Source organism: Monodon monoceros, unplaced genomic scaffold (genome assembly GCF_005190385.1).
Source record: "Monodon monoceros isolate NGI ecotype Baffin Bay Population unplaced genomic scaffold, NGI_Narwhal_1 Super_Scaffold_6, whole genome shotgun sequence".
In the NCBI taxonomy this organism is placed as follows: Eukaryota; Metazoa; Chordata; class Mammalia; order Artiodactyla; family Monodontidae; genus Monodon; species Monodon monoceros.
In genome coordinates this window covers 9,068,260-9,093,349 of record NW_021703783.1, presented here as the reverse complement: position 1 = coordinate 9,093,349, position 25,090 = coordinate 9,068,260, and the positions used below count along the sequence as shown (strand labels likewise).

Below are 25,090 nucleotides of genomic sequence, written 5' to 3'. Positions count from 1 at the left end.
TTTTTTGCAGTACGCGGGCCTCTCACTGTTGTGGCCTCTCCCGTTGTGGAGCACAGGCTCCGGACGCGCAGGCTCAGCAGCCATGGCTTACGGGCCCAGCCGCTCCACGGCATGTGGGATCTTCCCGGACCGGGGCACGAACCCGTGTCCCCGCATCCGCAGGCGGACTCTCAACCACTGCGCCACCAGGGAAGCCCTTCATCCACTTTTAATTTTATAGTTTCAGCCTCTATCTTCCTCTGTGACCACGGATTAATTGCTTACTTTCTCTAACAGGCTTCGATTTCTGCATCTGTATGTCATGAGGGTCCTGGACCAGAAGGTCTCTGAGGTCCTTCCAGCTCCGACATCTGTGGCTCTTAATGGAGAAATTTCTTGGAACAAACTTAGCTTCTCCACTGTCCCCGGAAGCCCCAAACTTAATTTTCTTCCGAGACTCCCAGCTGTTCCTGCAGCCAGCAGCGCTCTCCGCTTTCTCTCCATTTGTTTTCCAAATCCCGGTTGTCCTTTACGACGTGGCTTCAGCCTCACCCACTATATCCCAGGATATCCGGATCTTTAACTCTCCTAGGACTTCAGCTGTGAACCACAACTGAGCACTCTCCACTGATGGCACTGTATCCTTCACCTTACTGTTCTGTGTACCTTCATGCCCTCGCCCAGACTAAGCTCTCAGCAAGCAGGGACCAGTCATGTTTCTGTGTAACCCTTAAAGGACCTCACACTAAGTTGGTCAGCAGTAGTTGCTCAGCCATGCTGGCTGGTTGGCTGAGGGTCATCCTGAAGCCACTGAGGAAACTAGTGGTCCGTGTACAAGACTCTGGTGTGAAGGAAGACCACCCCTACCTTCCACGCCTCTCTTACACAGAAATTTGTAAAACATCAACTTTTTATTCAAAAGCATCATCCAAATTTAGCAATAGGGAAGCTCAGCTAACTCCTTGATTTTCTTCTCTCCGAATCAGAAACTGTTACAGCCACGTTTCCCTTTGATCCAAATGTAAGTGATCGCAAGTGCTGCAGCTTTCTGCGCCTCTGTTTGACCCGGGTTCTACTTCCACTAACACACATTCTCCACGGTTATTAAGTTCCCTGACTTTTCAACACATATAGCATTATGTTACTTCCTCACACTTGCAACTCAACTTCCAGGAAACATCTGGAATAATATCAGAGAGTTGGTGTTTGATCAAAACTACATCCTCTGCTTTATTCACTTGGAAGTGACTAATTTCAACCCTTAGGCTTGAAGTTGAGCGCACATGGCTGTGTATGTTTCAGGAGTTTGCACCAACAGAGAAGACAGGTCGTCAGTGAAGAATCTACAGCAGTGTTCACCTCCTCGGCCCTAAGAGAACTACCAAGGTACTGCTCATACCGGGAGTGCTGTTCTCTGTTTGGTAACAATCCTGGGTCACTACTGATGGCTCAAAGTGAATCCCAAGCTTCCCCAAGCAGAATTTTAAACTCAGTTTAAAATTTTGTTTTCAGGGCTTCCCTGGTGGTGCAGTGGTTGAGAGTCCGCCTGCCGATGCAGGGGACACGGGTTCATGCCCCGGTCCGGGAAGATCCCACATGCCGCGGAGCGGCTGGGCCCGTGAGCCATGGCCGCTGAGCCTGCGCGTCCGGAGCCTGTGCTCCGCAGCGGGAGAGGCCACAGCGGTGAGAGGCCCGAGCGGTGAGAGGCCCGTGTACCGCAAAAAAAAAAAAAACAACCATTTTGTTTTCAATGAATGCGCCACAGCACTGGTGCTCAACCCTGGTCACACGTGAGAATCCTCGAGAGCAGTGGTCCCCAACCTTTTTGGCACCAGGGACCGGTTTCGTGGAAGACAATTTTTCCATGGACCCGTGGTGGGGTGGTTATGTTTCAGGCCGTAATGCGAGCGATGGGGAGCGATGCGGAGTAGGCAGAGGAAGCTTCGCTCGCTTTCCTGCCGCTCATCTCCTGCTGTGAGGCCCCATTCCCAACAGGGGCCCGGGGGTCGGCGATCCCTGATCTAGAGCACGTTCATGAACACCAATCAATGCCCAGCTTCCTTCCCACCAACCCAGCCTTCCAAGATTTCCATTTAATTGCTATGGAGTGAGATCTACACATCAGTATTTTCTTCAAAGCATCTCAGCTATACTGAATGAATTAAGGTAATCTTTTAGGTACAATAAGGGCACTCTGGCTGTGTTTTTGAAAAGGAGTCTTTCATTAGTGGAAAAACTGGTGAAATTCAAATAAGGTCTCTGTTTAGTTAATGGTATTGTACCAATGTTAATTTCCTGGTTTTGTCTTTGGGCTAAGGTTTTGTAAGATGCTCACTTTAGAGGAAGCTGTGTGAGAAGCATACAGGAACTCTCTGAATTATGTTTGTGACTTTTCTCTAAGTCTAAGAGTAATTCAAATTAAAAAGGTTTTTAAAGGAGTCCTTTATTTTTAAAGATGCATACTTAAATACTCAAGAATGAAATGATACGCCTGAGATTTCCTCCAACACAAACCAGTTAGGAAGATGGCAGGGAGGGAGTCGGGGTGTGGATGAAACAGGAGTCTTCACAAGCTGATATCTGTAGTAGCTGGGCAATGAGGACAGGAAGGGTATCTGTCTACTTCAGTGTGTGTGTAAAATGTTCCGTCATATATATTGGAGGAAAAAACTCCCAGGTGATTCTAACGCTCATTCAGGGCCAAAAAAACACTGCTCTGGAGTCCTGAAAATGTGGTATAATGAGCTCTGTCTGGTACTATCAGCTACAAAATACTTCACCCAGCTCCTTGGCAATGAATTAGTCACTTAATCTTTCTGTACCACACATTCCTAACTATGAAATGACAGGAATGGAGTAGAGGACCTTTCAAAAAAAAGACAGGAAGCATTAAAAAGCTGATTTATTCTAAAATCTTTTGAAAGTTAATATCATAATTAATTTCTAGCACAGTCAAAAATGATAAGGTCTTACATCCACAAAAGCATTTTCCCAAAGGATGCTCTAAAAAACACTATTTCTATAAGATGTTAATAGATGTTACCTAAGATACGGGTTCCGAAATCAAATAAGTTTAAAAAGTGTTGATTTTCTTTACTGTAAGATTCCTAAGAACTTTTAAATAAGATAACATGCATTGTGACTTTCCAAGGGTGGTTATGAAATATGCAAAAAGTCTGACCTTCTTTACATGGAACTAGTTTTATGGAACTTATTTTGGAAAACAATGCTCTAGACCAGTGGTTCCCAAATACCAGGTAACGGAGAATGGCATTAGTATCATTTGGTAAGTTTATTAAAATAATGATTCACAGACCATGTCCTAGACCTACTGGAGGAGAGGAGAATTCAGTATTCAAAGAAACAAAATCCAAGAATAATAATTCATATAATCCCATGCATAGTCATGTTTGGGACTTAAGCTCTTTAGATCATAACGTAGTAAAATAAATATAGTATCTGAAAGGCCACATAGATGCCAACCAAAATAAAAGGTCATATTGAATTGTTTTCCATATAAAAGTATTTAGTCCATGAGAGAAGCATACATGCATACAACATTTTATGAAAGGTAAGTAGTAAAATGCTGGAGGTGTTGACAAATTTAAATCTATCAGTATAACTAATGACTACTTAGTTATAGACATACTACATCCTTGAGATTACAAACTGATCATTAATTGCAGTGATTCTCCACCCTTTCCTTGTGTAGTTCCTCATGTCCACCTTCTCTTGCCAGAGTCAATGATCAGGACTATTTTGTTAAACTCCAGGCAGTGCCATTCACATAAGTCGTTTCTCCACGATGCAGCTCCTGACCTTTTCTTTTTATGACGTTACTTCAAGGTAACAGAACAGAAATCCCTTCTTGATCGAAAACTTTGGAAAACGTATTTACTTATACCTTGGTGCTCCCAGAGCTGTGCCATGCAGTGGCCTAATCAGTGCTATATTTAAATGCTTAAAAGGGTACCTACTTTCTGTTATTCATAATTACTCAACATGTGTACCACACTCTTTCATTTACTAAGTACTTTCACATGAATTATCTTGTGTCTTTCCTCACAAAAACCCTGTGGGTTAAGTAGGCATAATTGTTTCTATCCAACCGATAAGAATCACCGAGTTTTTCCTGCTAACACAGTGAAAAATATAATTGAGGGAGATGTCAGGGCTCCTGCTCTCAAAGAACTGATACCCGACTGGAAAACAAAATATAAATTACACGCAGGAAAGGGCTGAAATCAATTAATGTTAGCCAAAGCAAATCAGTATGGCAGGACTTCACATATACTAATAACAGTTAACACTTACTAAGCAATTTAATATTCACTCAACCCTGCGGGTCGATTACTACGGTTAGACCCATTTTTCAGATGAGGAAAACTGAGACCAAGAGAAGTGAAGTAACTTTCCCAAGCAAATAAGCGGTGAACCAGGATTCAAACTCCAGATTAGTCTACTCCATGGACCACTCTTTTCCACCATCACATTCCACTGCTGGGAAAGACAATTTTCTCAAAGCAATGGGGACAGATGTCAAGACATTTAGATAGAAAATGACTATTTCCCAGAAAGTTGGGATCACTGGCTCTACACCCCAGGAGAAAAGGACTCGGGAGTCACAGGGAGGCACAAGATTGAGTCAGCCATGATATTTTCTCACAATAAGTTACCTCTTTGATTCGTTTGACCAAAGCGTTCTGATCAAAAGCAACAGCCTCTGCACACTGCCGGAGGTGATCCTGATAACGGAGGCAGAGCTGCAGCACATGCTGAGAATCCAACTTCTCCAGTCTGGTGTTTGTTGGAGAAGTCTGGCCACTCAGCAGCCCTTGGAAGCAAAAAAATAATAAAACCAAATGAGATGGAAATTACTAACAAGCTTGTGAATAAAGCAGCTTAATAACAAGTTCACTGAAGGCAGGGTAAGAGGCTTAAATTTAATCTTGCATCTTTTGTCATATACCTGTGACAATCACAGCAACTATCATTTATGGAGCATCTTATGGGCCAAGCACTTGGCACAGTGCCTCCTGTGCATCACTTTTCATATAATCGCTCAGGAAAGTAAATTATTATTAGCCCCGTTTTATAGGCGAGAAACCCAAGATGCCGCGAGTCACATAATAAGTGATTTCTCCAAGACAGAGCACCTGACCTTACGGCACTACTTTAAAGCATCAGGAGTATAAACCCCCTCTTGACTGAAAAATCTGGAAGATGTACCTACTTAATTCCTTTAACTAATTAAAATGGTTGTCTGAGAAACAGAAAGAATGTATATATATATGAAACTGTTAGGAGGAGATGCAAAAAGGAAAACATTTAAAAGGTGAACAGGATGTCCACTAACACACCATAAGCCTCAACCTTTACATTTTCTTTCAACATCAGTTTAGTTGTGTAACTATTAAGTTCCCTTAAATTTGAACAGGACCTTATATTTTCAAAGCCTTTCACACAGAATTATCTTCCCTTCCTTTAAGGTGTGTAGAACCGGATGAAATACCGGTTCTTCAAAAGATGAAATACCAATGAAAGAGGCTAAATGACGTGCTCAGGGTCACACAGCAAAGTCCTGACTAGAACTCAAGCCTCCTGACTTCTGGTCAAGTGCTTACTGTCACCCTGAAGGTTCACAAACTTTCTGGTGTCAGGACCCCTTTACCCTCTCAGAAATTACTGAAGACCCCCAAAGAGCACTTGTGTATGTAGTTTAAATCAATATTCATCTGTTAAAAATTAAAACAGAAAATTCTTGAATATTTATTAAGTCATTTTAAAAACTAATAATCCCATTACATGTTAACATAAATAACATATTTTAAAGAAAATAACTCTACTCCCCAAAACAAAAAAGTGAGAAGAGTGGCACTCGTTTACATTTTTGTAAGTCTTTTAAATGTCCTGGCTTCATAGAAAACAGCTGGATTCTCAGACTTGCTTCTGCATTTAATCTGTTGCTATTTCACATCATGTAGCCTCTGAAAAACTCCACTTTACACTTGTAGGAGAGTGAGAGTAATTAGCAAATGTCTAAGTATTACTGTGAAAATAGTTCTGACTTCAGAGAATCCCTAGCAGGGCCCTGGGGCTCTCAGGCACTCCCCACCCCGCTGAGAGCAGTACCCTCACACCAGAGCCAATGGCACAACACAGGTCCTCCGAAATAAACACGACAGCACATGCGCTGCACACCATCAGGATGAACTCGCCCACATCAAAGTCTGTCTTGGGATGCCTTCCCCAATCCTCCACTAATCTGTTCACCATTTCTAAAATGTTGTCATTTCAGGGGCTTCCCTGGTGGCGCAGTGGTTAAGAATCCGCCTGCCAGTGCAGGGGACACAGGTTCGAGCCCTGGTCCAGGAAAATCCCACATGCCGCGGAGCAACTAAGCCCGTGCACCACAACTACTGAGCCTGTGCTCTGGAGCCCATGAGCCACAGCTACTGAAGCCCACGCACCTAGAGCCCGTGCTCCACAACAAGAGAAGCCACCGCAATGAGAAGCCCGTGTACCACAACAAAGAGTAGCCCCTGCTCGCTGCAACTAGAGAAAGCCCGTGGGCAGCAATGAAGACCCAACGCAGCCAAAAATAAAATAAATAAATGTAATTAAAAACAAAAAAGAATAAAGGAGAGTTAAATAAATAAATCAATAAAATTTTGTCATTTCAAAAATGTTCAAAAATGGAATAATCTAACATGTAAACCTTTTGGGATTTTTTTCACCCAACATAATATTGGGTTGGCCAAAAAGTTCATCGGGTTCTTCCGTAAGATGTTACCCAATACCTTAGAGATTCATCTAAGTTGTTGCATGTATCAGTAGTTTGTTCCTTTTATTTCTAAGTAGTATCCCACAGTATGTACATCCCAGAGTTTGGTTAACCATTCACCCACTGAAGGCCGTTTGGGTTGTTTCCAGTTTGGCGACATGACAAACGAAGCAGCTATACAGCTGTCGTACAGGTTTTTGCGTAAACGTAAGTCTTCCTTTCTCTGGGATAAATGCCCAACAGTGCAATTGCTGGGTCGCATGACAACTGCATGTTTAGTTTTATGAGAAATGGCCAAACTGTTTTCTAGAGTGCCCGTAACCTAGCAAATGGGGGGCTTTCCAGACCACCAAAATCTCCTAACAAAATTATCAAGGGCTACCCTACTACTGACAAAGAACACAGTTCCAGGAGTGCAGACTTCGGAAGAAAGGAACAGCTTTTTGCTGTCAATCGAGGATTGAAGTAGAAAAAGAGTGAGAACGGGGAGTTCTCTGCTAGTCTAGTGCTTAGGATTTGGTGCTTTCACTGCTGTGGCCCGGGTTCAACCCCTGGTCCAGGAACTGAGATCCTGCAAGCCATGCAGCACAGACAAAAAAAAAAAAAAAAAGAGTGAGGAGGCAATGTGGGAAGAGGAATGAATGATTCTGTGCCATCAGAAGTGGGCCAGGATAATGCAAAGGCCATAAAGGAAACACTGATATATCCAACAAGATAAAAAACAAGATTCCTCATGGCAAAAACAATATAAGTTAAAAACAACAACAACAAACAAACAAACAAACCCACTGCTACTCATATCACAAAGGGTAAGCTTCCTATTGGATAAAGAGCTCCTAGAAATTGGCAAGAAAAAAATCAGCAAAAGAAAGACGGACAGAGGATATGAATGGCGTTTCACAGAAAAGTAAATACCAAGGCCTCAACTCTAAGATGCAGAACCTCACTCATCATAAGAAAAATAGAAATTAAAGCTTCACCTCAAGCCGATATTACACCTATCAAATAGGTAAAAATCCAAGAGTGTGATAAAAACTCTCTAGGTGGAACTATAAGGAAACAGGCATTGCTGATTTTTATGTAAGTTGTTACTGCCATGGAGGGTGATTTGGCAAAGATATCAAAATTACAAATGCATAAATTCTCTAATGCAGCAATTTCTCTACTAGGAATTTATACATACATTAGCACACATGCTAAATGTCATATAATTATGTATAAGAGTGTTCACTGTAGCAGTGACTGTAATAGTAAAAGATAAGCAAACACCTCAGTATCCATCAGTAGGGAGCTTGCTAATTAATCAAGGAACATCCATAAATGGAATTATGTGACCACAGAAAAGAATGAGGAAGGTACATACTCACATGGAAAAATCTCCCTAAGATATTAAGTAATAAAAGGAAGGCATAGACTTCCCTGGTCGCGCAGTGGTTAAGAATCTGCCTGCCAAAAAAAATAAATAAATAAATAATCTGCCTGCCAATGCAGGGGACACAGGTTCGGGCCCTGGTCCGGGAAGTTCCCACATGCCACGGAGAAACTAAGCCCATGTGCCACAACTACTGAGCCTGCACTCTAGAGCCCGCGAGCCACAACTTCTGAGCCCTCACACCACAACTACTGAAGCCTGCACGCCTAGAGCCCGTGCTCCACAACAAGAGAAGCCACCACAATGAGAAGCCCGCGTACCACAACGAAGAGTAGCCCCTGCTCGCCGCAAGTAGAGAAAGCCTGCGTGCAGCAACGAAGACCCAATGCAGCCAAAAATAAACAAATAAATTTATTAAAAATAAAAGAAAGGTATATAGAATAGTGTATGGAGTGTGCTACCACCGTGTAAAAATTGGGGTACAAGTAAATAAAAACATATATTCATATTTACTTGCATTGTCATAAAGAAACTCTGGAATGACTCCAAGAACGAGACAGTTGGAGAACAAGGGTAGGGAAGGAGAATTTCAGAGTATACTTTTAACATTTTTAAAACCATATGAATGTATTTCCCTTTCCAAAATGTTCACATAAATAAAGTCATTTTAACAAAAAGCAGCCAAGGTCCTTCTCATCTATCAGCGATGTCCTCTTGGGTGTTCTCTCCCCTTCCCCACCCCAAGTATCCCCAACTCTGTCCGTCAAAACCAGTTCCCTATCTTTCATGCTCACCAGGGCCTATATGGCTGGATGTACCTTCAAACAGTATCTTCTCCAAGGTGATTAAAAGCCTAACAAACTGTGAGCTGCTGGAGAACAGGGACCATGTTTTACTTTTTATCCCGTGCATTACAGCACCTGGTACATAAAAGGTTCTCCAACTAGGCTAAGAGGATGCAGTTCTGTTGCTGGAATTCCAAGGGAAGAGTGAGCTGAGGGAGACTTTAGGAGGAAAAAAGGCTTCTCGGGGTCCCTACTCTGTCTTCTCCACATATACTTCGGAGTGAGGCGTGGTCTCAGTCCGCATCTGCTCCTCCCAGGTGAGTGAGGAAGATTTCCAGAGGCTGCACTGAAGAGCGGCAAGGCGGAAAGCTCCAGGGCCAGCCCAGGTCACCAGAGGCCTGAAGCTGAGGGCCCCAAACCCAGCGTTAGCTCTCAAACCAAAACCCTGACTCTTCCTCTTAAAAAAAAAAAGGTGGGGGAAGTGGGGGGAAAGTTGCCAAGTCTAGAAGGCACACTACGGTGTTCAAATCAAGCTGCCCAGCCAACTCCAAAGTCAAAGAAATTACACTTCCAATCACCCTTTTAAAGCACAATTGCACCCTCCCCCAAATCACCTCAAAACAAAGGCCAGGTGCGGGGGTCTATCATCAGAATGTGCTCCTTAGACTCACAGGAATCTCTGAAAATCTGCCACAAATCCTGCTCTAGAACACAGAAGGAGCAAGACAGAGAGAAAAAGACGGGCCACTTTTTCTACTCCTGAAGCTACAGAGCTATGGCAAGACAGGCCAATCCTACAGGCAACGAGTACAAAGTTTTCCCATCACTCTCAAGTGTCAGGAACCCGTCTCCCCCATTTTGATGACTGACCCACTCCTATGTCTTCTGATAAAAGGAACAGGGAGGACAGAAAGCTGGGTAAATTTAGAGGTGGTAATTATTTTCATTTTCGGAAGACCACATGCTGCCAGGCCTCCGAATTGTTTTTATTCTGAATGCACATTAAAATTTTTTTTTTTTTAATTGTAGATGCTTTAAATGAGGCGTGTACTCTCCTGCTCTCTCAACCCTATCTGAACATGGACAGCCAGCTTCACTCATTCCCATTACCGGCCCGGCCTCTGAGGGCCTCTAGGCTTACACCTCGGTTTCAATTCTTACTTACCAACTCTAATAATAACCTAAACCCTTAGCTTAGGTAACAGAGAATGAACCTATATCCCCTTGAAATTATCTTTTGTATAGTTTTATAAATGGTCTTTATGGTTAAGTTTTTTTTTCTTTTTTTATATTTTATTACATAAATTTTCAAACATACAGAAAAGTAAGAAAAAAATATATACCCAGATACCATCTAGAATCAGCAACTGACATTTTATCATATCTACTTCGTCTTTGTTTTTTTCTTTTTCTGAGCAATATGAAAAAAATTAGAGATCATGACACTTCATCCCTAATACTCCGTTCTTGTACATATCTATGGTTAGTTTTTCATGTTAAAGTTTCTAAATTACGTCTTCTTTTTTGCGCTAGGGAACAGGGCCATTACCCTCCGTTTTCTAATTCTTCTTTAGCTTAAAACAGTGATGCATACAAAGTAGATGTTTATTGAGTTAAAAACATGATTTAATAGATTCCATATTTGCAAATGGTAAATACTGGAGACATTTCCTAAGACCTTGTTGAAACCACTTTGTTTATACAGGAATGGAGAGTGGGCTCTAGGGAATGGGTGAGGACCAAGCCTGAATATTACACAGACCCAGCAAATTGCCATCTGTACCTAGCTCTTTGTGTAAAGTGTTGAGTGGAAAAATCATCAGGTTAGAAATTTGGAAAATATTTTGCTGAGCAATCTTTTTCTTTCTGAAATGTCAGGTAGGAAAAAAAAAAAAGTTTTTCTAAAGTATTGTACAGAGCCATATGGGTATTAACCTCTGCTATTATCAAACTGAATTCCTTAACTTTTAGACGCTTAGCTGCTTCCAGGACTGGAAATGAGTACTGTGAGTAATGGGCTCACATCTGGATAACAGTGTAACAAGCTCCATTTCCTCCTACAGAATCCAGAAAGCAGAATGTATGTAACTTTGACAAAAGTTACTGTGAAGGTACAATTAGGCAACAGATAATTAAAAAAGAAATCTCCCCCCAAACTAATAAGGGATTTTTGACTCTGCTGGTCACAGTATATTTCAAAGTCAAAAGCACATAAACCATGTGTATTATTTACCTAATATGAACTCTAGTTCTCAAAGGCACTCTCTCACCTTCCCTTAAAGAAAGGGAAAAGTCTAAAAACACCTGACCCACTTGGACAGGACCTTATGATGTGTGTTAGTGATCAATTCCTTTGGGGTATTCAGAAAAAGGGTGCCCTCCATGACTGGTTCCCTTAGGAACTTTTATCTCCATTCAGTCACCTCAGAGGCACACCAATCTCACCCAGGAGAAGCAGCCACCCAGAATGGCTACCATCATTGTTTTGGTTAATCTATGTGGCAGAAGAGACTGCAAGTATAGACAGCCCTAGAATAACAGCCAACCTATCACAATGTTTGGTGTGGAGAGAAACAGTGCTCCCAGGATCTCCCTCCTAACGGTTTCCAGTGCCTACCAGAGGGCCAAGAAAGAAGACCTTTCTCACTGAGGCAGTGCTAAAGACTGAATGTCTGTGTCCCCCCAGAATTCATATGCTGAAACCTAACTTGATAGTATAAGGAGGCAGGGCCTTTGGGAGGTGATCAGGTCATGAGGGTAGAGCCATCATGAATGGCATCAGTGTCCTTATAAAAGAAACCCCAGAGGGTTCAATTGGCCTGTCCACCATGTAGGACACAGCAAAAAGACTGCTGTCTGTGAATCAGGAAGTGGTCCCTCACCAGACACTGAATCTATCTGCCAGCGCCTTGATCTTGGACTTCCTAGCCTCCACAACTGTGAGAAATAAATTTCCGTTGTTTGAAGACATCCAATCTGTGGTATTTTGTTACAGAAGCCCAAATGGACTAAGACAGGGAACATGGGAAAATGTGATTTGAGCCCCATTATTATTTGAGCTGTGTGAATTTGGACAATTTACCTTATACCTCTGAGCTTCAGTTTTCTCATGTAAAACTGGGATAATAATCACCTCCCTTTTAGGGTTTGCCTAGCATACAGGATCCTGATAAATATCTGTTCCCTTTAATCTTGCCTTTCTTAAGACTCAGGAGGTAAAGGGGCACTCAGGCTTGGAGGGAATCTACGGTAGGTTACAGAAAGCATTTCATCCCTCTAGGTTCAGGCACACATTGGTCCATGGTCAACGGCCCTGGTTTATGGTACCAAAGAAACAAGAACAGCGGATGTCAACAACCAAAAGTAGATACAGCTTTTACAAAAATGATCAGCAATCACGAATGAAACACCTCACTATCCTCAAGGAATCCTATCCACCGTTATGAACTTAGCTTTTTAAAATCTCCTCCCAAAGAGTTAAGCAAAAGGTTCAACTCATCACCTTCCTTCAGTAGTTCCCAGGTTCAAAGCCTTGCTTTCCTGTTGAACTTTCAGGCCAGGGAAGAGAGGCAGCATGACATAATGAAAAAAAGTACAAGCTCTGGAGTCAAATAGACCTGGGAATTTGAATCCAGGGGTTGCCATTTACCACTTGTGTCATGTGAGGGTAGTCACTTAACTTCCCTGAACTCAAACCCTTCATCAATAAATTAAATACTATGCACGTTAAAGGAGTACTGTGAGAACTATATCAAGTTATGCCTGGCAGAGTATCTGGCACAGAGGAGGTACTCAATTCATGTTAATTTTCTCAATGTCCCCAGGTCCCCAACTACCAACTCTTGCCACGATCAAATAAGCAGGGTTTCAAATCTGGCTGTATGACTGGCCAACCCTACCATATATGAATATTTGCTAGCACCTCCTTCTATATACCAGCACTGTAGAAAATAATAAAGAAGTGATCCTACACCTCAAGCAGATTACTAGAAGAAGCGGGAGTTAAATACAAAGAACGCAGATATAAATAGGGACTAAAATGAAATAGAACAACAGAAGCCCAATTCAAAAATGGGCAAAGGACTTAAGTAGACGTTTCTCCAAAGATGCAAAGAAGTCAACAAACACCTTAAAGATGCTCAACATCACTAATCCTTAGGGGAATGCAAAAAAACCACACAACAAACAAAAGAAACACACACCACGAGATACCACTTTTAACCAATAAAGTGGCTATTACCCAAATAGAAAATAATAAGTACTGGTGAAGATGTGGCGAAACTGAAACCTTTATGCATTGCTGGTGAGAATGTAAAGTGGCGCACCCACTGTGGAAGGCAATATGGTAGTTCCTTTAAAAACTAAACACAGAGAGCATTCAGGGAAAATGGTAGAATGGGAAGCACCAGGAATCTGTCTCCTCACCTAAACAACAACTGCACAGGCAGAATCTGTCTGATGTTAACTATTACACTTTGGAGCTCTGTAGTCTATAGAAGGCTTCAACTTCCAGGGGAAGGCCTGGATGGTAAACTGTGGTTAATTTCAGTCACTTTCAGCTCTTAGCACAGCAGCACCTATCCATCCCCCAACCCCTGTGGCAGGCAGCTGTGAGCAACTTACACACAGCTTTCAGGAGCCAGGGTGGGCAAAAAGGACCCTATCCTTCAAACATCAGGGGTCTGTATTCTGACCACTGACTGGTTCTTCTGATCACAATGGTACAGACACCGAGGCAGTGGCCACTGTTGTTGCACATCCTCCATTATTGCAGCCCCCTCACTCTCCAGCTGAAGTGACTTCCAGGGGACTTAAAGGACTGGTACTTTTTTTCTTCCCTTTCATTTTTCTCTTTTTCCCCTCTTGGAGCTAGACATTGAACATGAGAACGTTCAAAAGCAGCCACATATTTGGGGGAAATCAGAAAGTCACTGTGCATGCCCAGGAAAGGTACAGGCTCAGAAAAGATCTGGGAAGCCCTAATCCCCAGCAGAGAGATAGCCTACAACAATCAAACAAAAGCAGAAAACAAAAACAAAAGCCAGTAAACCCTGGAGAAGAAGAAGCTGATTTCTGGAGTTACCTCACTGTTAAATTCAATGTCCAGTTTTCAACAAAAAATCACAAAACCCACAAGAAACAGAAAAGCATTCCAAGGTACTGTCCCAAACAACAGAAACAGAAAAGGATCTGATGGCAGATCTACTACACAAAGATTTTTAAACTGTCTTAAAGATGCTCAAAGTATTAAAGTCAAGAATAATGAGGTATAAACAAAATGGAGATATCTCAAGAGATAGAAAACCGAAAAAGAAAGAAAAAATTTTGGAGCTGAAAACTATAACTGAAATGAAAATTTCACTAGAGGGATTCAAAGGCAGATTTGAGCAGGCAAAAGAATCAGTGAACTAGAAGTAGGACAATGGAAATTGCCAAGTCTGAGGAACGGAAAGAAATAAGATTGAAGAAAAGTAAAAAGAACCTAAGGGACCTGTGGGACACCATCAAGCAGAACAACAAACATACTGCAGGAGTCCCAAAAGGGCTTTTCTCTTGAAAAAGGCAGAGAAAATATTTGAAGAAATATTGGCTAAAAACTTCCCAAATTTGATGAAAGGCATGAATATATATATCCAAGAAGCCCAACGAACGCTAAGTAGGATGAACTTAAAGAGATCCATACCAGGACACATTATAGAAGGTCCACAACTTATGATGGTTCAACTTGATTTTTTGACTTTATGGTGGTGCAGAAGCAATACACATTCAGTAGAAACCATATTTTGAACTTTGATCTTTTCTCAGGCTAGTGATATTCAGTATGATACTCTCTCAAGATGCTGGGCACCAGCAGTGAGCCACAGCTCCAAGTCAGCCATGTGATCAAAATGGTATACTTACATCCATTCTGTACCCATACAGCCATTCTGTTTTTCACTTTCAGAAAAGTATTCAATAAATTACATGAAATATTCAACACTTTATTATAAAATAGGCTTTGGGTTAGACGACTTTGCCCAACTGTAGGCTAATGTAAGTGTTCTGAGCATGTTTAAGGTATGCTAGGCTAAGCTATGGTATTTGGTAGGTTGGGTGTATTAAATGAATTTGTGATATTTTCAACTTACGCTAGGTTTATAGGAAAATAACCCCATTATAAATTGAGTAAGATCTGTATAATCAAACTGTCAAAAGTCAAAGACAAAGAGAGAATTTTGAAAGCAGCAAGGGAAAAGCAACTCATTCCATTCAAGGAATCCTCTATAAGATTATCAGCAGATTTCTGAACAGAAACTTCACAGGCTAGAAGGCAGTGGGCTGATATATTTAAAGTGCTTTTATATTCAAAACTGTCAACCAAGAATCCTATTTGCAGCAAAGATATCTTTCAAAAGTGAGGGAGAAATTAAGATATTCCCAGATAAACAAAAGCTGAGGGAATTCATTACCACTAGACCTTCCCTGCAAGAAATGCTAAAAGAAGTCCTGCAGGTTGAAATGAAAGGATACTAAACAGTAACTTGGAACTATATGAATAAATAAATATCTCAGTAAAGGTAAATACACAGAAAATTATAAAAGCTAGCATTATTATAACAATGGTATGAAACTCCACTTTGTTTTCTACATGATTTAAGAGACATATATTTTTAAAAATTATTAGTTTATGTTTTGGGGAAATGTATAAAGATGTAATTTTGTGACATCTACAACTGAAAGGAGTGAAGATGGAGTTGTAAAGGAGCAGAGTTTTTATGGTACTGAAGTTAATCTGATATAAATTCAATATAGAGTGTTATTATTTTAGTATGTTAAATATAATCCCCATAGTAACAACAAATATAATAGTTACAGAATATACAAAAGAAAGTAAGAAAGGAATTTTAAGATTTCACTACAAAAAAGTCAACTAAACACAAAATAAGACAGTAATGCAGGAAATGAGGGACAAAAAGCTATTAGGCATAAAAGAAAACAGAGCAAAATGACAGAAGTCCCTCCTCATCACTAATTACTTTAAATGTAAATGGAATAAACTCTCAAATCTAGAGACAGAGATTGGCATTATGGATTTAAAAAACAAAGGATAATCCAACCATATGCTATCTACAAAAGACTCACTTTACATCAAAAGACACAAATAGGTTGAAAGAGAAAGGATGATAAAAGACATTCCAGGCATATAGTAACAAAAAGAGAGCAAGGGTAGTCATACTAATTCAGACAAAATATACTTTAAATCAAAAAAGTTTATAAGAGACAAAGAAGGACATTATATATTAATAAAAGGTTCAATACAGCAAAATACATAACAATTGTAAACATTTATGCACCTAATAACAGACCATCGAAATACATTAAGCAAAAACTGACAGAATTAAAGTGAGAAATAGACAGTTCTGCAATAATAGTTGGATATATCAATACCCCATTCTCAATAATGGATAGAACAATCAGACAAAAGATAAGAAAACAGAGGACCTGAACAACACAGTAAGTTACTTACATCTAATATATACAGAACACTCTACCCAACAACAATAGAACACACATTCTTTTCAAGTACACATGGGACATATCCCAGGACAGACTTACAAGTTACAGATATCATACCAAGTATTTTCTCTAATCACAGCAGGATGAAGTTAGAAATCAGTAACAGAAGGAAAACTGAAAAATTCAAACTTGTGGAAATTAAACACTCTTAAACAACCAATGGATCAAAGAAGAAATCACAAGGGAAAATTTAAAATACTTAGAGACAAAGAAACCAAAAACATAGTATACCAAAATTTAAGGGACACAGCAAAGCAGTGTTAAGGGGGACATTTATAGCTACAAAAGCTTACATTAAAAAGGAAAAAAAGATATCAAGTCAACAACCTAACATTACAACTTAAGGAACTAGAATAATAAGAACTAATATAGAAAACCTTAAAGATTAAAAAACAATTTCAGAACTAATATCTGAATTTAGTAAGGTAGAAGGATACAAACTCAACACACAAGGGCTTCCCTGGTGGTGCAGTGGTTAGGAATCCGCCTGCCAATTCAGGGGACACAGGTTCGAGCCCTGGTCCAGGAAGATCCCACATGCTGCAGAGCAACTAAGCCCGTGTGCCACAGCTACTGAGCCTTCGTTCTAGAGCCCTCGAGCCACAATTACTGAGCCTACGTGCCACAACTACTTAAGTCCGTGCACCTAGAGCCTGTGCTCCTCAACAAGAGAAGCCACCTCAATGAGAAGCGTGTGCACCACAACAAAGAGCAGCCCCGCTCACTCCAACTAGAGAAAGCCAGTGCACAGCAACCAAGACCCAACACAGCCAAAAATAAATAAAATAAATTTAAAAAACCCAAAATGTTAAAAAAAAAAGTCAACACACAAAAATCAGTTGCATTTCTATACACTAACAATGAACAATCCAAAAAAGATATTAAGAAAACAATTACATTTACAGAAGTATCAAAAAGAATAAAATACTTAGGAATTAACCAAGGAGATGAAAGACTTGTACAATGAGCACTCCAAAACACTGCTGAAAGAAGTTGAAGACATAACTAAATGGAAAGACAACTCATCTTTCATGAACTGAAAGACATAATATTATTAAGATATCAATACTACCCAAAGTGATCTACAGATTCAATGCAATGCCTACCAAAATTCCAACATTTTTTTTTTTTTTTTGCAGTATGCGGGCCTCTCACTGTCTGGCCTCTCCCGTTGCAGAGCACAGGCTCTGGACGCACAGGCTCAGCAGCCATGGCTCACGGGCCCAGCCACTCCGTGGCATGTGGGATCTTTCCAGACCGGGGCACGAACCCGTGCCCACTGCATCGGCAGGCGGACTCTCAACCACTGCGCCACCAGGGAAGTCCCAACATTTTTTGCAGAAATAGAAAACCACATCCTAAAATTCATATGGAATCTCAAAGAAACCTCAGTAGTCAATCCTGAAAAAGAAGAGCATAGTTGGAAAACTCATACTTTGTCATTTCAAAACTTACTACAAAGTTACAGTAATCAAAACAATGTGCTACTGGCATAAACACAGACATACAGATCAACGGAACAGAAGAGAGAGCCCAGAAACAAACCCTCACATATATGGTCAAATGATTTCCTACAAGGGTGTCAAGACCATTCAATGGGGAAAGAACAGTCTTTTCAAGAAATGGTGTTGAGAAAATTGGATATCCACACACAAAAGAATGAAGTTGAACTCTTATCTAACATCACATACAAAAATTAACTCAAAATGGGTCAGAGACCTAAACGATAGAACTCTTTGAAGAAAACAAATGGCAGATGCTTCACGACATTTGATTTGACAATGATTTCTTGTATATGACACTAAAGATACAAGCAACAAGAGAAAAAAAAATAGACAAACTGGACTTCATGATAATTAAAAAATTTTATGCATCAAACGGCACTATCAACAGAGTAAAAAGACAGCCAAAGGGTTAATATTCAGAATACATTTTAAAAAATCCTAAAACTCAACATAAAAACCAAATAACTTGATTCAAAAATGGTCAAAAGACTTGAATAGATATTCCTCCAAAGAAGATACACAAATAGCCAATAAACACATGAAACAATGCTGAAAATCACTAATCATATGGGAAATGCAAATCACAACTGCAGTAAGATACTACCTCACACTCAATAGGACGGTTACTATCAAAAAAGCAGAAAACAAGTGTTGGTGAGAATGCGGAGAAATTGGAACCCATGTGCACTGCTGATGGGAATGTAAAATGGTACAGTCACTGTGGAAAACAGCATGGTAGTTCCTCAAAAAATTAAACATAGAATTACCATACGATTACCAGCAATTCCACTTCCAGGTATATACCCAAAAGAAGTGAAAGCAGGGTCCCAAAGTGATATTTGTACACTCATGTTCATGGTAGCATTGTTCATGAGAGTTAAGAAGTGGAAGCAAACCAAGCATCCACCAATGGATGAATGGATAAGCAGAATGTGGTATATACATACAATTATTACATTATTCAGCCTAAATGTTACATTATTCAGCCTAAAAAGGAAGGAAATTCTGACATACGCTACAACATGGACGAAACCTGAGAACATTATGCTAAGTGAAATAAGCCAGACACAAAAGGGAAAATATTGTATGATTCCACTTACATGAGGTACAAAGAACAGTCAAATTCATAGAGAAAGAAAGTAGAATAACGGTTGCCAGGGGCTGAGGGGAAGAGAAAATAAGAAGTTACTATTTAATGGGTACAGAATTTCAATTTCGGATAATGGAAACGTTCTAGAGATGGACAGTGGTGACGTTGCACAAAAATGTGAATGGACTTAATGCCACTGAGTTTCAGGCTCAAAAAGGGTTAAGATGGTAAATTTTGTTATGTATGTTTTACACAACAAAAAAAGTCAAGTAGATTGAGTTTAATTTTTGCTAAACAAAAATATTTCACAATACCCCTCTAATAAAGTGGTCAAAAAATGTGTGGCCAATAGGGAACAAAAGAAAAAATATAAACCAAGGATATAAAAAAGGATATACCAATATGTATATACCAATATTTACATTTATATATACCAATTTATATATACCAATATTTATATACCAATATAAAAAAGGATAAACCAAGGGGAAAAAAATAAGTCTCATTTCCTTCTCTGAAAACTGAATTGAACCATGTTTTCTTCCAAGTCTACACTTTGAAAATTCCATGTTTCTATGAGGAGAGAGACAAAGTAATATTCTAGACTGCTATACCATGCGTGCTTCTTTTTTTTTTTTTTTTTTTTTTTTTACAAAGACTGATTTAGAATTATTTGCAGAAAGGAACATATTCAAATTCAGAAGACCCTTACTCTGAGTCTGCAAATAAAAGAAATGCAGTCTAGGGACTTCCCTGGCGGTCCAGTGGTTAAGAATTTGCACTTCCACTGCAGGGGGCACAGGTTCAATCCCTGGTTGGGGGACTAAGACCCTGCATGCCACATGGTGCGTCTCAAAAAAAAAAAGCAGTCTACTACAAACATACGTAGTTTGGATGCCACAACCTTTCAGCACGTCTCACTGAATGAACGCAGAAAGCCCACTCTCTCTCACTTGTCTGGAAGAAGGACTGCCAGCCTGTAAAAATGAGGCACCTGGGTCCTCCCTGAAACTTGGTAGCTAGGATTCACCACGCCCGGGTGTTCTCCACTTGCTGAAACATCAATACCCCAAAACTGCAGCTTTCCAAAGTGAGGATGGTTGTTTGCAGCACCAAAGGCTTCTTCCCCTGCTAAAAGAGTTTGCTTTAAGGAACGAAGTGGTCTTTTAAAAATTGGCATTTAACATATGATTCTACTTACAGTAGTTTGAAGACTGTGTACACAGCTTCTTAGAAATACAGGCTCTGCAAGGCACACTAAGATCGACTCTAAAAGAGGAGAGGCTATCTTTTTAGAGCCAACAGCAAGCACATTGGAAACCTGAATTTTTTTATTTTTTTTTTTTAGGTTTTCAGAAAGATGAATCACAGATTCACTTTCCACAAAAACAAATGAAGTACTAAGAAAAGGATGCAACAAAAAAGCCATCTGAAATATTAATACCGGACTTCCTTGCTCAGAGGGGTTGCCCTTCTTGTAGGTGCTAACTCATGGCTTCCTTGAAGGATTACATACCCTGTCCCGTGGATAATGAGACACACAGGATTGTCTACAATGAAGAAAACACCCTGATCATATGGAACGCTCTCATTTATTAGTAGCTTAAAATGCTGAGGCAATACTGTTCATTTATAACAGCTAATTTCTAAGCACAAGATGGATTTTTAGGAAAAAAAGCTGATTTTTCTACACATGAAGTCTACTAATAAGGAAAACGATCTTGATTTCTACTCAGCTTATATACAATTAACAGGAAATAAAGAGTATTTTTTCTATAAACAGAGAGACTTAAGACCCAGGGAGCTGGCAATAAAGCAAAGTGTCACATACGAGAACCCAGTCACCTATTATACCAAAGCTGAAGAACCAAGAGCCTCTTTTTTCCCACCTGCCCTGCAGCCACAACACAAGGTCGTAACAGAAGTTCCACCAATCTATACACATGCCCCAGCCTCTAAATAGGGAGCAAATGTTGCAAAATAGGGACCTTCCAAGAGGTACATTCTCTGGTGACAGCAGTTTCTGGAGAACCAGTGCTTCTGAGGAAGCAACAGAAGCAGAACCAGTGGCAAAGTTCAGTCTTTACGGCCAGCTAGCACCGTTTGTGGCACAAGGCATGTCGACTGCTTGGTCGTGACAGCAAGCAGTGACCTCAGTGGGTGAGTTCCGTGGCCTGATTTTGGCCATTATGCTTGGGTAGGTTGTCCAAAACCTGATTCTAGAGCTCTTCTGAAGATCCTGTAAACTAGCCATTGTCCTTTCACTAAGTTCTTTCTGGGCTTAAATCAGCCAGAAAATCTGACTGATACACTTAACCTCGATTTCTCTATCAGGGGTAAAACTACATACCTTGAAGGTAGCTGAGAGGATTAAACAAGATATGTTAAAGCCCTTTGTAAACAATAAGCCATATATTATTATCATTTACTAAAATTTAACTACATGTCAGGTACTAGATGAAGCATTAAATTTTGAGGAAAACTACAGCTAACATTAATGATGGCACTCTCTTAGCCAAGCACTGTGCTGAACATGTTATACGTTTTACCTTACTTGTCAGGACAACCTTAGGAGGCAGACTTTAGTTTCGCCTATACTAAGTAAGTAAATAGTAATAATAATCATGACAACAAATCACAGTGATGGAATTAATGAAGAAATACTGTAAATTAATGATTTTTGGTGACAGAAATATTACTGTAATTTAAGGGAGATAATACAGTAGCCAAACCAAGAATTGGAGTTGCCAACTCTTGAAATTCTAGGGTCCAAAACTTGGCAACTTAGTTATTTAAAATACCATTTTCCTCTTAATTTATGCTTAAGACAGTTCTGCTTAGTTGAGACTTAATTACACTTTGGAATCAAAATGTTTTCAGCAGCAACATAGCTCATTTATGACAATCTTACTCTTCAGGGGCTGGATCTCTGGAATACGCTTGGTGGAAGGTTCATTTTTGGCAGTTACCATAGCATCCTTTTTGTGTATTATTACTGACCATCTTGCTTTCTCGCAGTTACCTGGTAAGGTCCTTGAGGAAGGAATCATGTATTTTTGTCTCTGAAATTCAGACCCAAGGCACATGCCTTACAGACATATACAAAGTAGTTCTCCATATACGTCTGCTGTTTCATATACTGAATGCTCATATTTGGATGAGTTCTGCAAACACACAATTAGTGCCCCCTTGGGCCTTGGCTAAAGCTCCCTAATCCTGAAGGCTCGAGTGCTCAGCCACCCCATTCCATTTCCTTCAAGCAAAGTTCCGATTTAAATTTATTTCTCACCAGAGCAAGAGACACACATTCTGTTCATATCTCTCCAAAGAAATGAACTCATTCCTGTCTCTAAAGTAAACTTACGTCACCCGTATTGAAAGATATAGGCTCTTCTTGTGCAAGTAGTAAATGAGGCCTTAATCTATAAATCACTTGACTGCAGTCTTTTGAAAATTCGGCAAAGGCAGTGCTATGGAACTACTGCTAAAAGTGATACCAAAGGTCAACAAAACCAAGGATTAAACTTTGTTCTTTTCCCCTAGCAACTACCTAAACACACACACAGTATATCCCGTCATCACTAAGTCAAAGCTTGATTGATCTAGTGTAATTAAATCATATACTCAGCAAGTCCCCTCCTTGGTCCTCTGACCCTTGTCTCAAGTTCACTGAGATAACGTATCTGGATCCCAATGTGACATAAACGCAAGATTCACAGGGCTGACAGATCGGGTTTCCACATTCCAAGCCCATCGAGCATGTGTGCCACTGCCTCTGTCGTAGAAGATACCCAAGTTATAAAAATTCAACCTTTCCCCACTATTGCTAAAGCACACAGCTGCGAAAACATCCTTCTTTATGGGACATATCAGTTGATAATATTCAGAAAGAAAAAATTATGTATTTGTTACTCTTTTCTCACCCTGTGCTTCAGTTTCCCCAGAGACAGGAAGGAGCCCCATAGGGTGCCAGGGAGAGATGGGAAGGAAATCCTTGGTGTGTCCAAACCAAGCAGAGAGGGGCTGGGATTACCAAAGAGAAGCAAGCAGAAGCAATATACTGCCAACAATCTTACCACACTACCAATATATTAACTGAGTAACCCAAACATATGCACATTTTTTAACAGAAGTACATTTGATTTTATGATTTTATATTATGAAATTAATATAAATAAGTGAGGAGAACAGACTTGCAAACTGGCTAAATATATAGGTTTTAGAATTAGACCTGCGTTTAAACCCGGCTCTACCTTTAATAGCTGTGTGACAGGAAAAGTCTTTAAACTTCTCTGAGCCTCAGCATCCTCGCCTGCCAAATGAGGGAAATGCCTACCCTAAGAGGTTATTCAGGATTTAAAGAAGGGAATATATATAACACCTTTGGGGAAAAAAAAAAAAAAAGAGAGAGAGACACACAGAAAGAAATAATGATAAAATGAGTAGTACCTATAGGCACTTTGGAACTTTTCTATCAAGTATAAAAATATGTGGAAGGTTTTTCTAGCCTACCTATGTTCACATATATAATTTTCACTACAAAGACAAGATAAAACTAAATTATACCTTGGAAGGAAACAAAGACAAAAAGCAGGTCAAACATATGTTTGTTTTCATGTTAATTATAGTAGAAGCTAACAAATATATAAAGGTGAAGTATTTCCAGCATTATTTTTAGGGAGCTTTTCAATTAAAAAAATGGTAAGTGAAAGTTATAAAAACTCAAATTTGGGCTTAAGGGACAGAACCACACTCAACTAATCAAAGTTGTCCAATAAAGGAGCAGACTGCCTTTTATCACAATAACCTGTTTGGGATTAGATATTTAGCAAGTCAAGCCTGTAAGTCTACTTCAGTGAGTCTACAAAATACACTCAATTCGGGGACTCTGCACGAAGTAGAAGATTGGATGATAAAATTTTAAAAGTCCCTTCCAATTCTAAAGTTCTATAATCCTTTTTTTTTTGGCAGTACGCGGGCCTCTCACTGCTGTGGCCTCTCCCGTTGCGGAGCACAGGCTCCGGACGCACAGGCTCAGCGGCCACGGCTCACGGGCCCAGCCGCTCCACGGCATGCGGGATCTTCCCGGACCAGAGGCACGAACCCATGTCCCCTGCATCGACAGGCGGACTCTCAACCACTGCGCCACCAGGGAAGCCCTAAAATTCTATAATCCTTGAACACTACAATGTACAAGCAACTCTCTGGTGTCCATGGTAGAGTGAAGTTCACCTCTAATATCATCCCTAATAAGAGAAGGGTGTCCAAATTCAATTAAAGGACAGATTTGCCACTCCACTCAAATATGAAAGAAGCTAAATTAATGGATCTCATGACCCCCGAACCATGTTCTATTTTCCTCTCTTGACTGCTTTTTTCTTCTCCCTGGATGCCTTTCTTACAATCTCTTCAAACTAATTCCACACATATTTACTGACCTTTTCTAGAACTCTATCCCAAAGAAACAAACTGAAACTCATAAGAAGATTTATATACGAAGATTGTTTATTGCAGTACTAAAATAATATGAAAGCTGTCCTCTAAGGGGAGAATGATTAAATTATAACGTTTATACGAAGAAATGTTATGCAGCTATTAAATTTGAGTTTTAAAATAATACTCAAAGGCTTCCCTGGTGGCGCAGTGGTTGAGAGTCCACCTGCTGATGCAGGGGACACGGGTTCGTGCCCCGGTCCGGGAAGATGCCACATGCCGCGGGCCCGTGAACCATGGCCGCTGAGCCTGCGCGTCCGGAGCCTGTGCTCTGCAACGGGAGAGGCCACAACAGTGAGAGGCCCGCGTACCGCAAAAAAATAATAATAATAAATAAATAAATAAAATAATAGTCAATGACAGGAAATGCCACAATATAATCTTAAGTGAGATTGTGATATAAAATGACAAATTTAGCATGATTCTAATTGGAGAGTAAATGTATATCATATATATGTTTACACTAGAAGTAAATACATAGTAAAATGTTAACAGTGGCTATGTATAGGTGGTGGAATTTTTAAT

At 40.1% G+C, this 25,090-nt stretch overlaps 1 protein-coding gene across 2 annotated transcripts in view; it reads right to left on the bottom strand.

Moving 5' to 3' along the window:
* Window positions 1-25,090, bottom strand: part of BORCS5 (BLOC-1 related complex subunit 5) — a 98,265-nt gene that overhangs the window by 27,816 nt on the left and 45,359 nt on the right. For both annotated transcript variants that reach the window (XM_029206612.1, XM_029206610.1), the window contains exon 3: window positions 4,656-4,813. In XM_029206612.1, coding sequence (XP_029062445.1) covers window positions 4,656-4,813 — 158 coding nt within the window. The remainder of the gene's footprint in view (window positions 1-4,655; window positions 4,814-25,090) is intronic.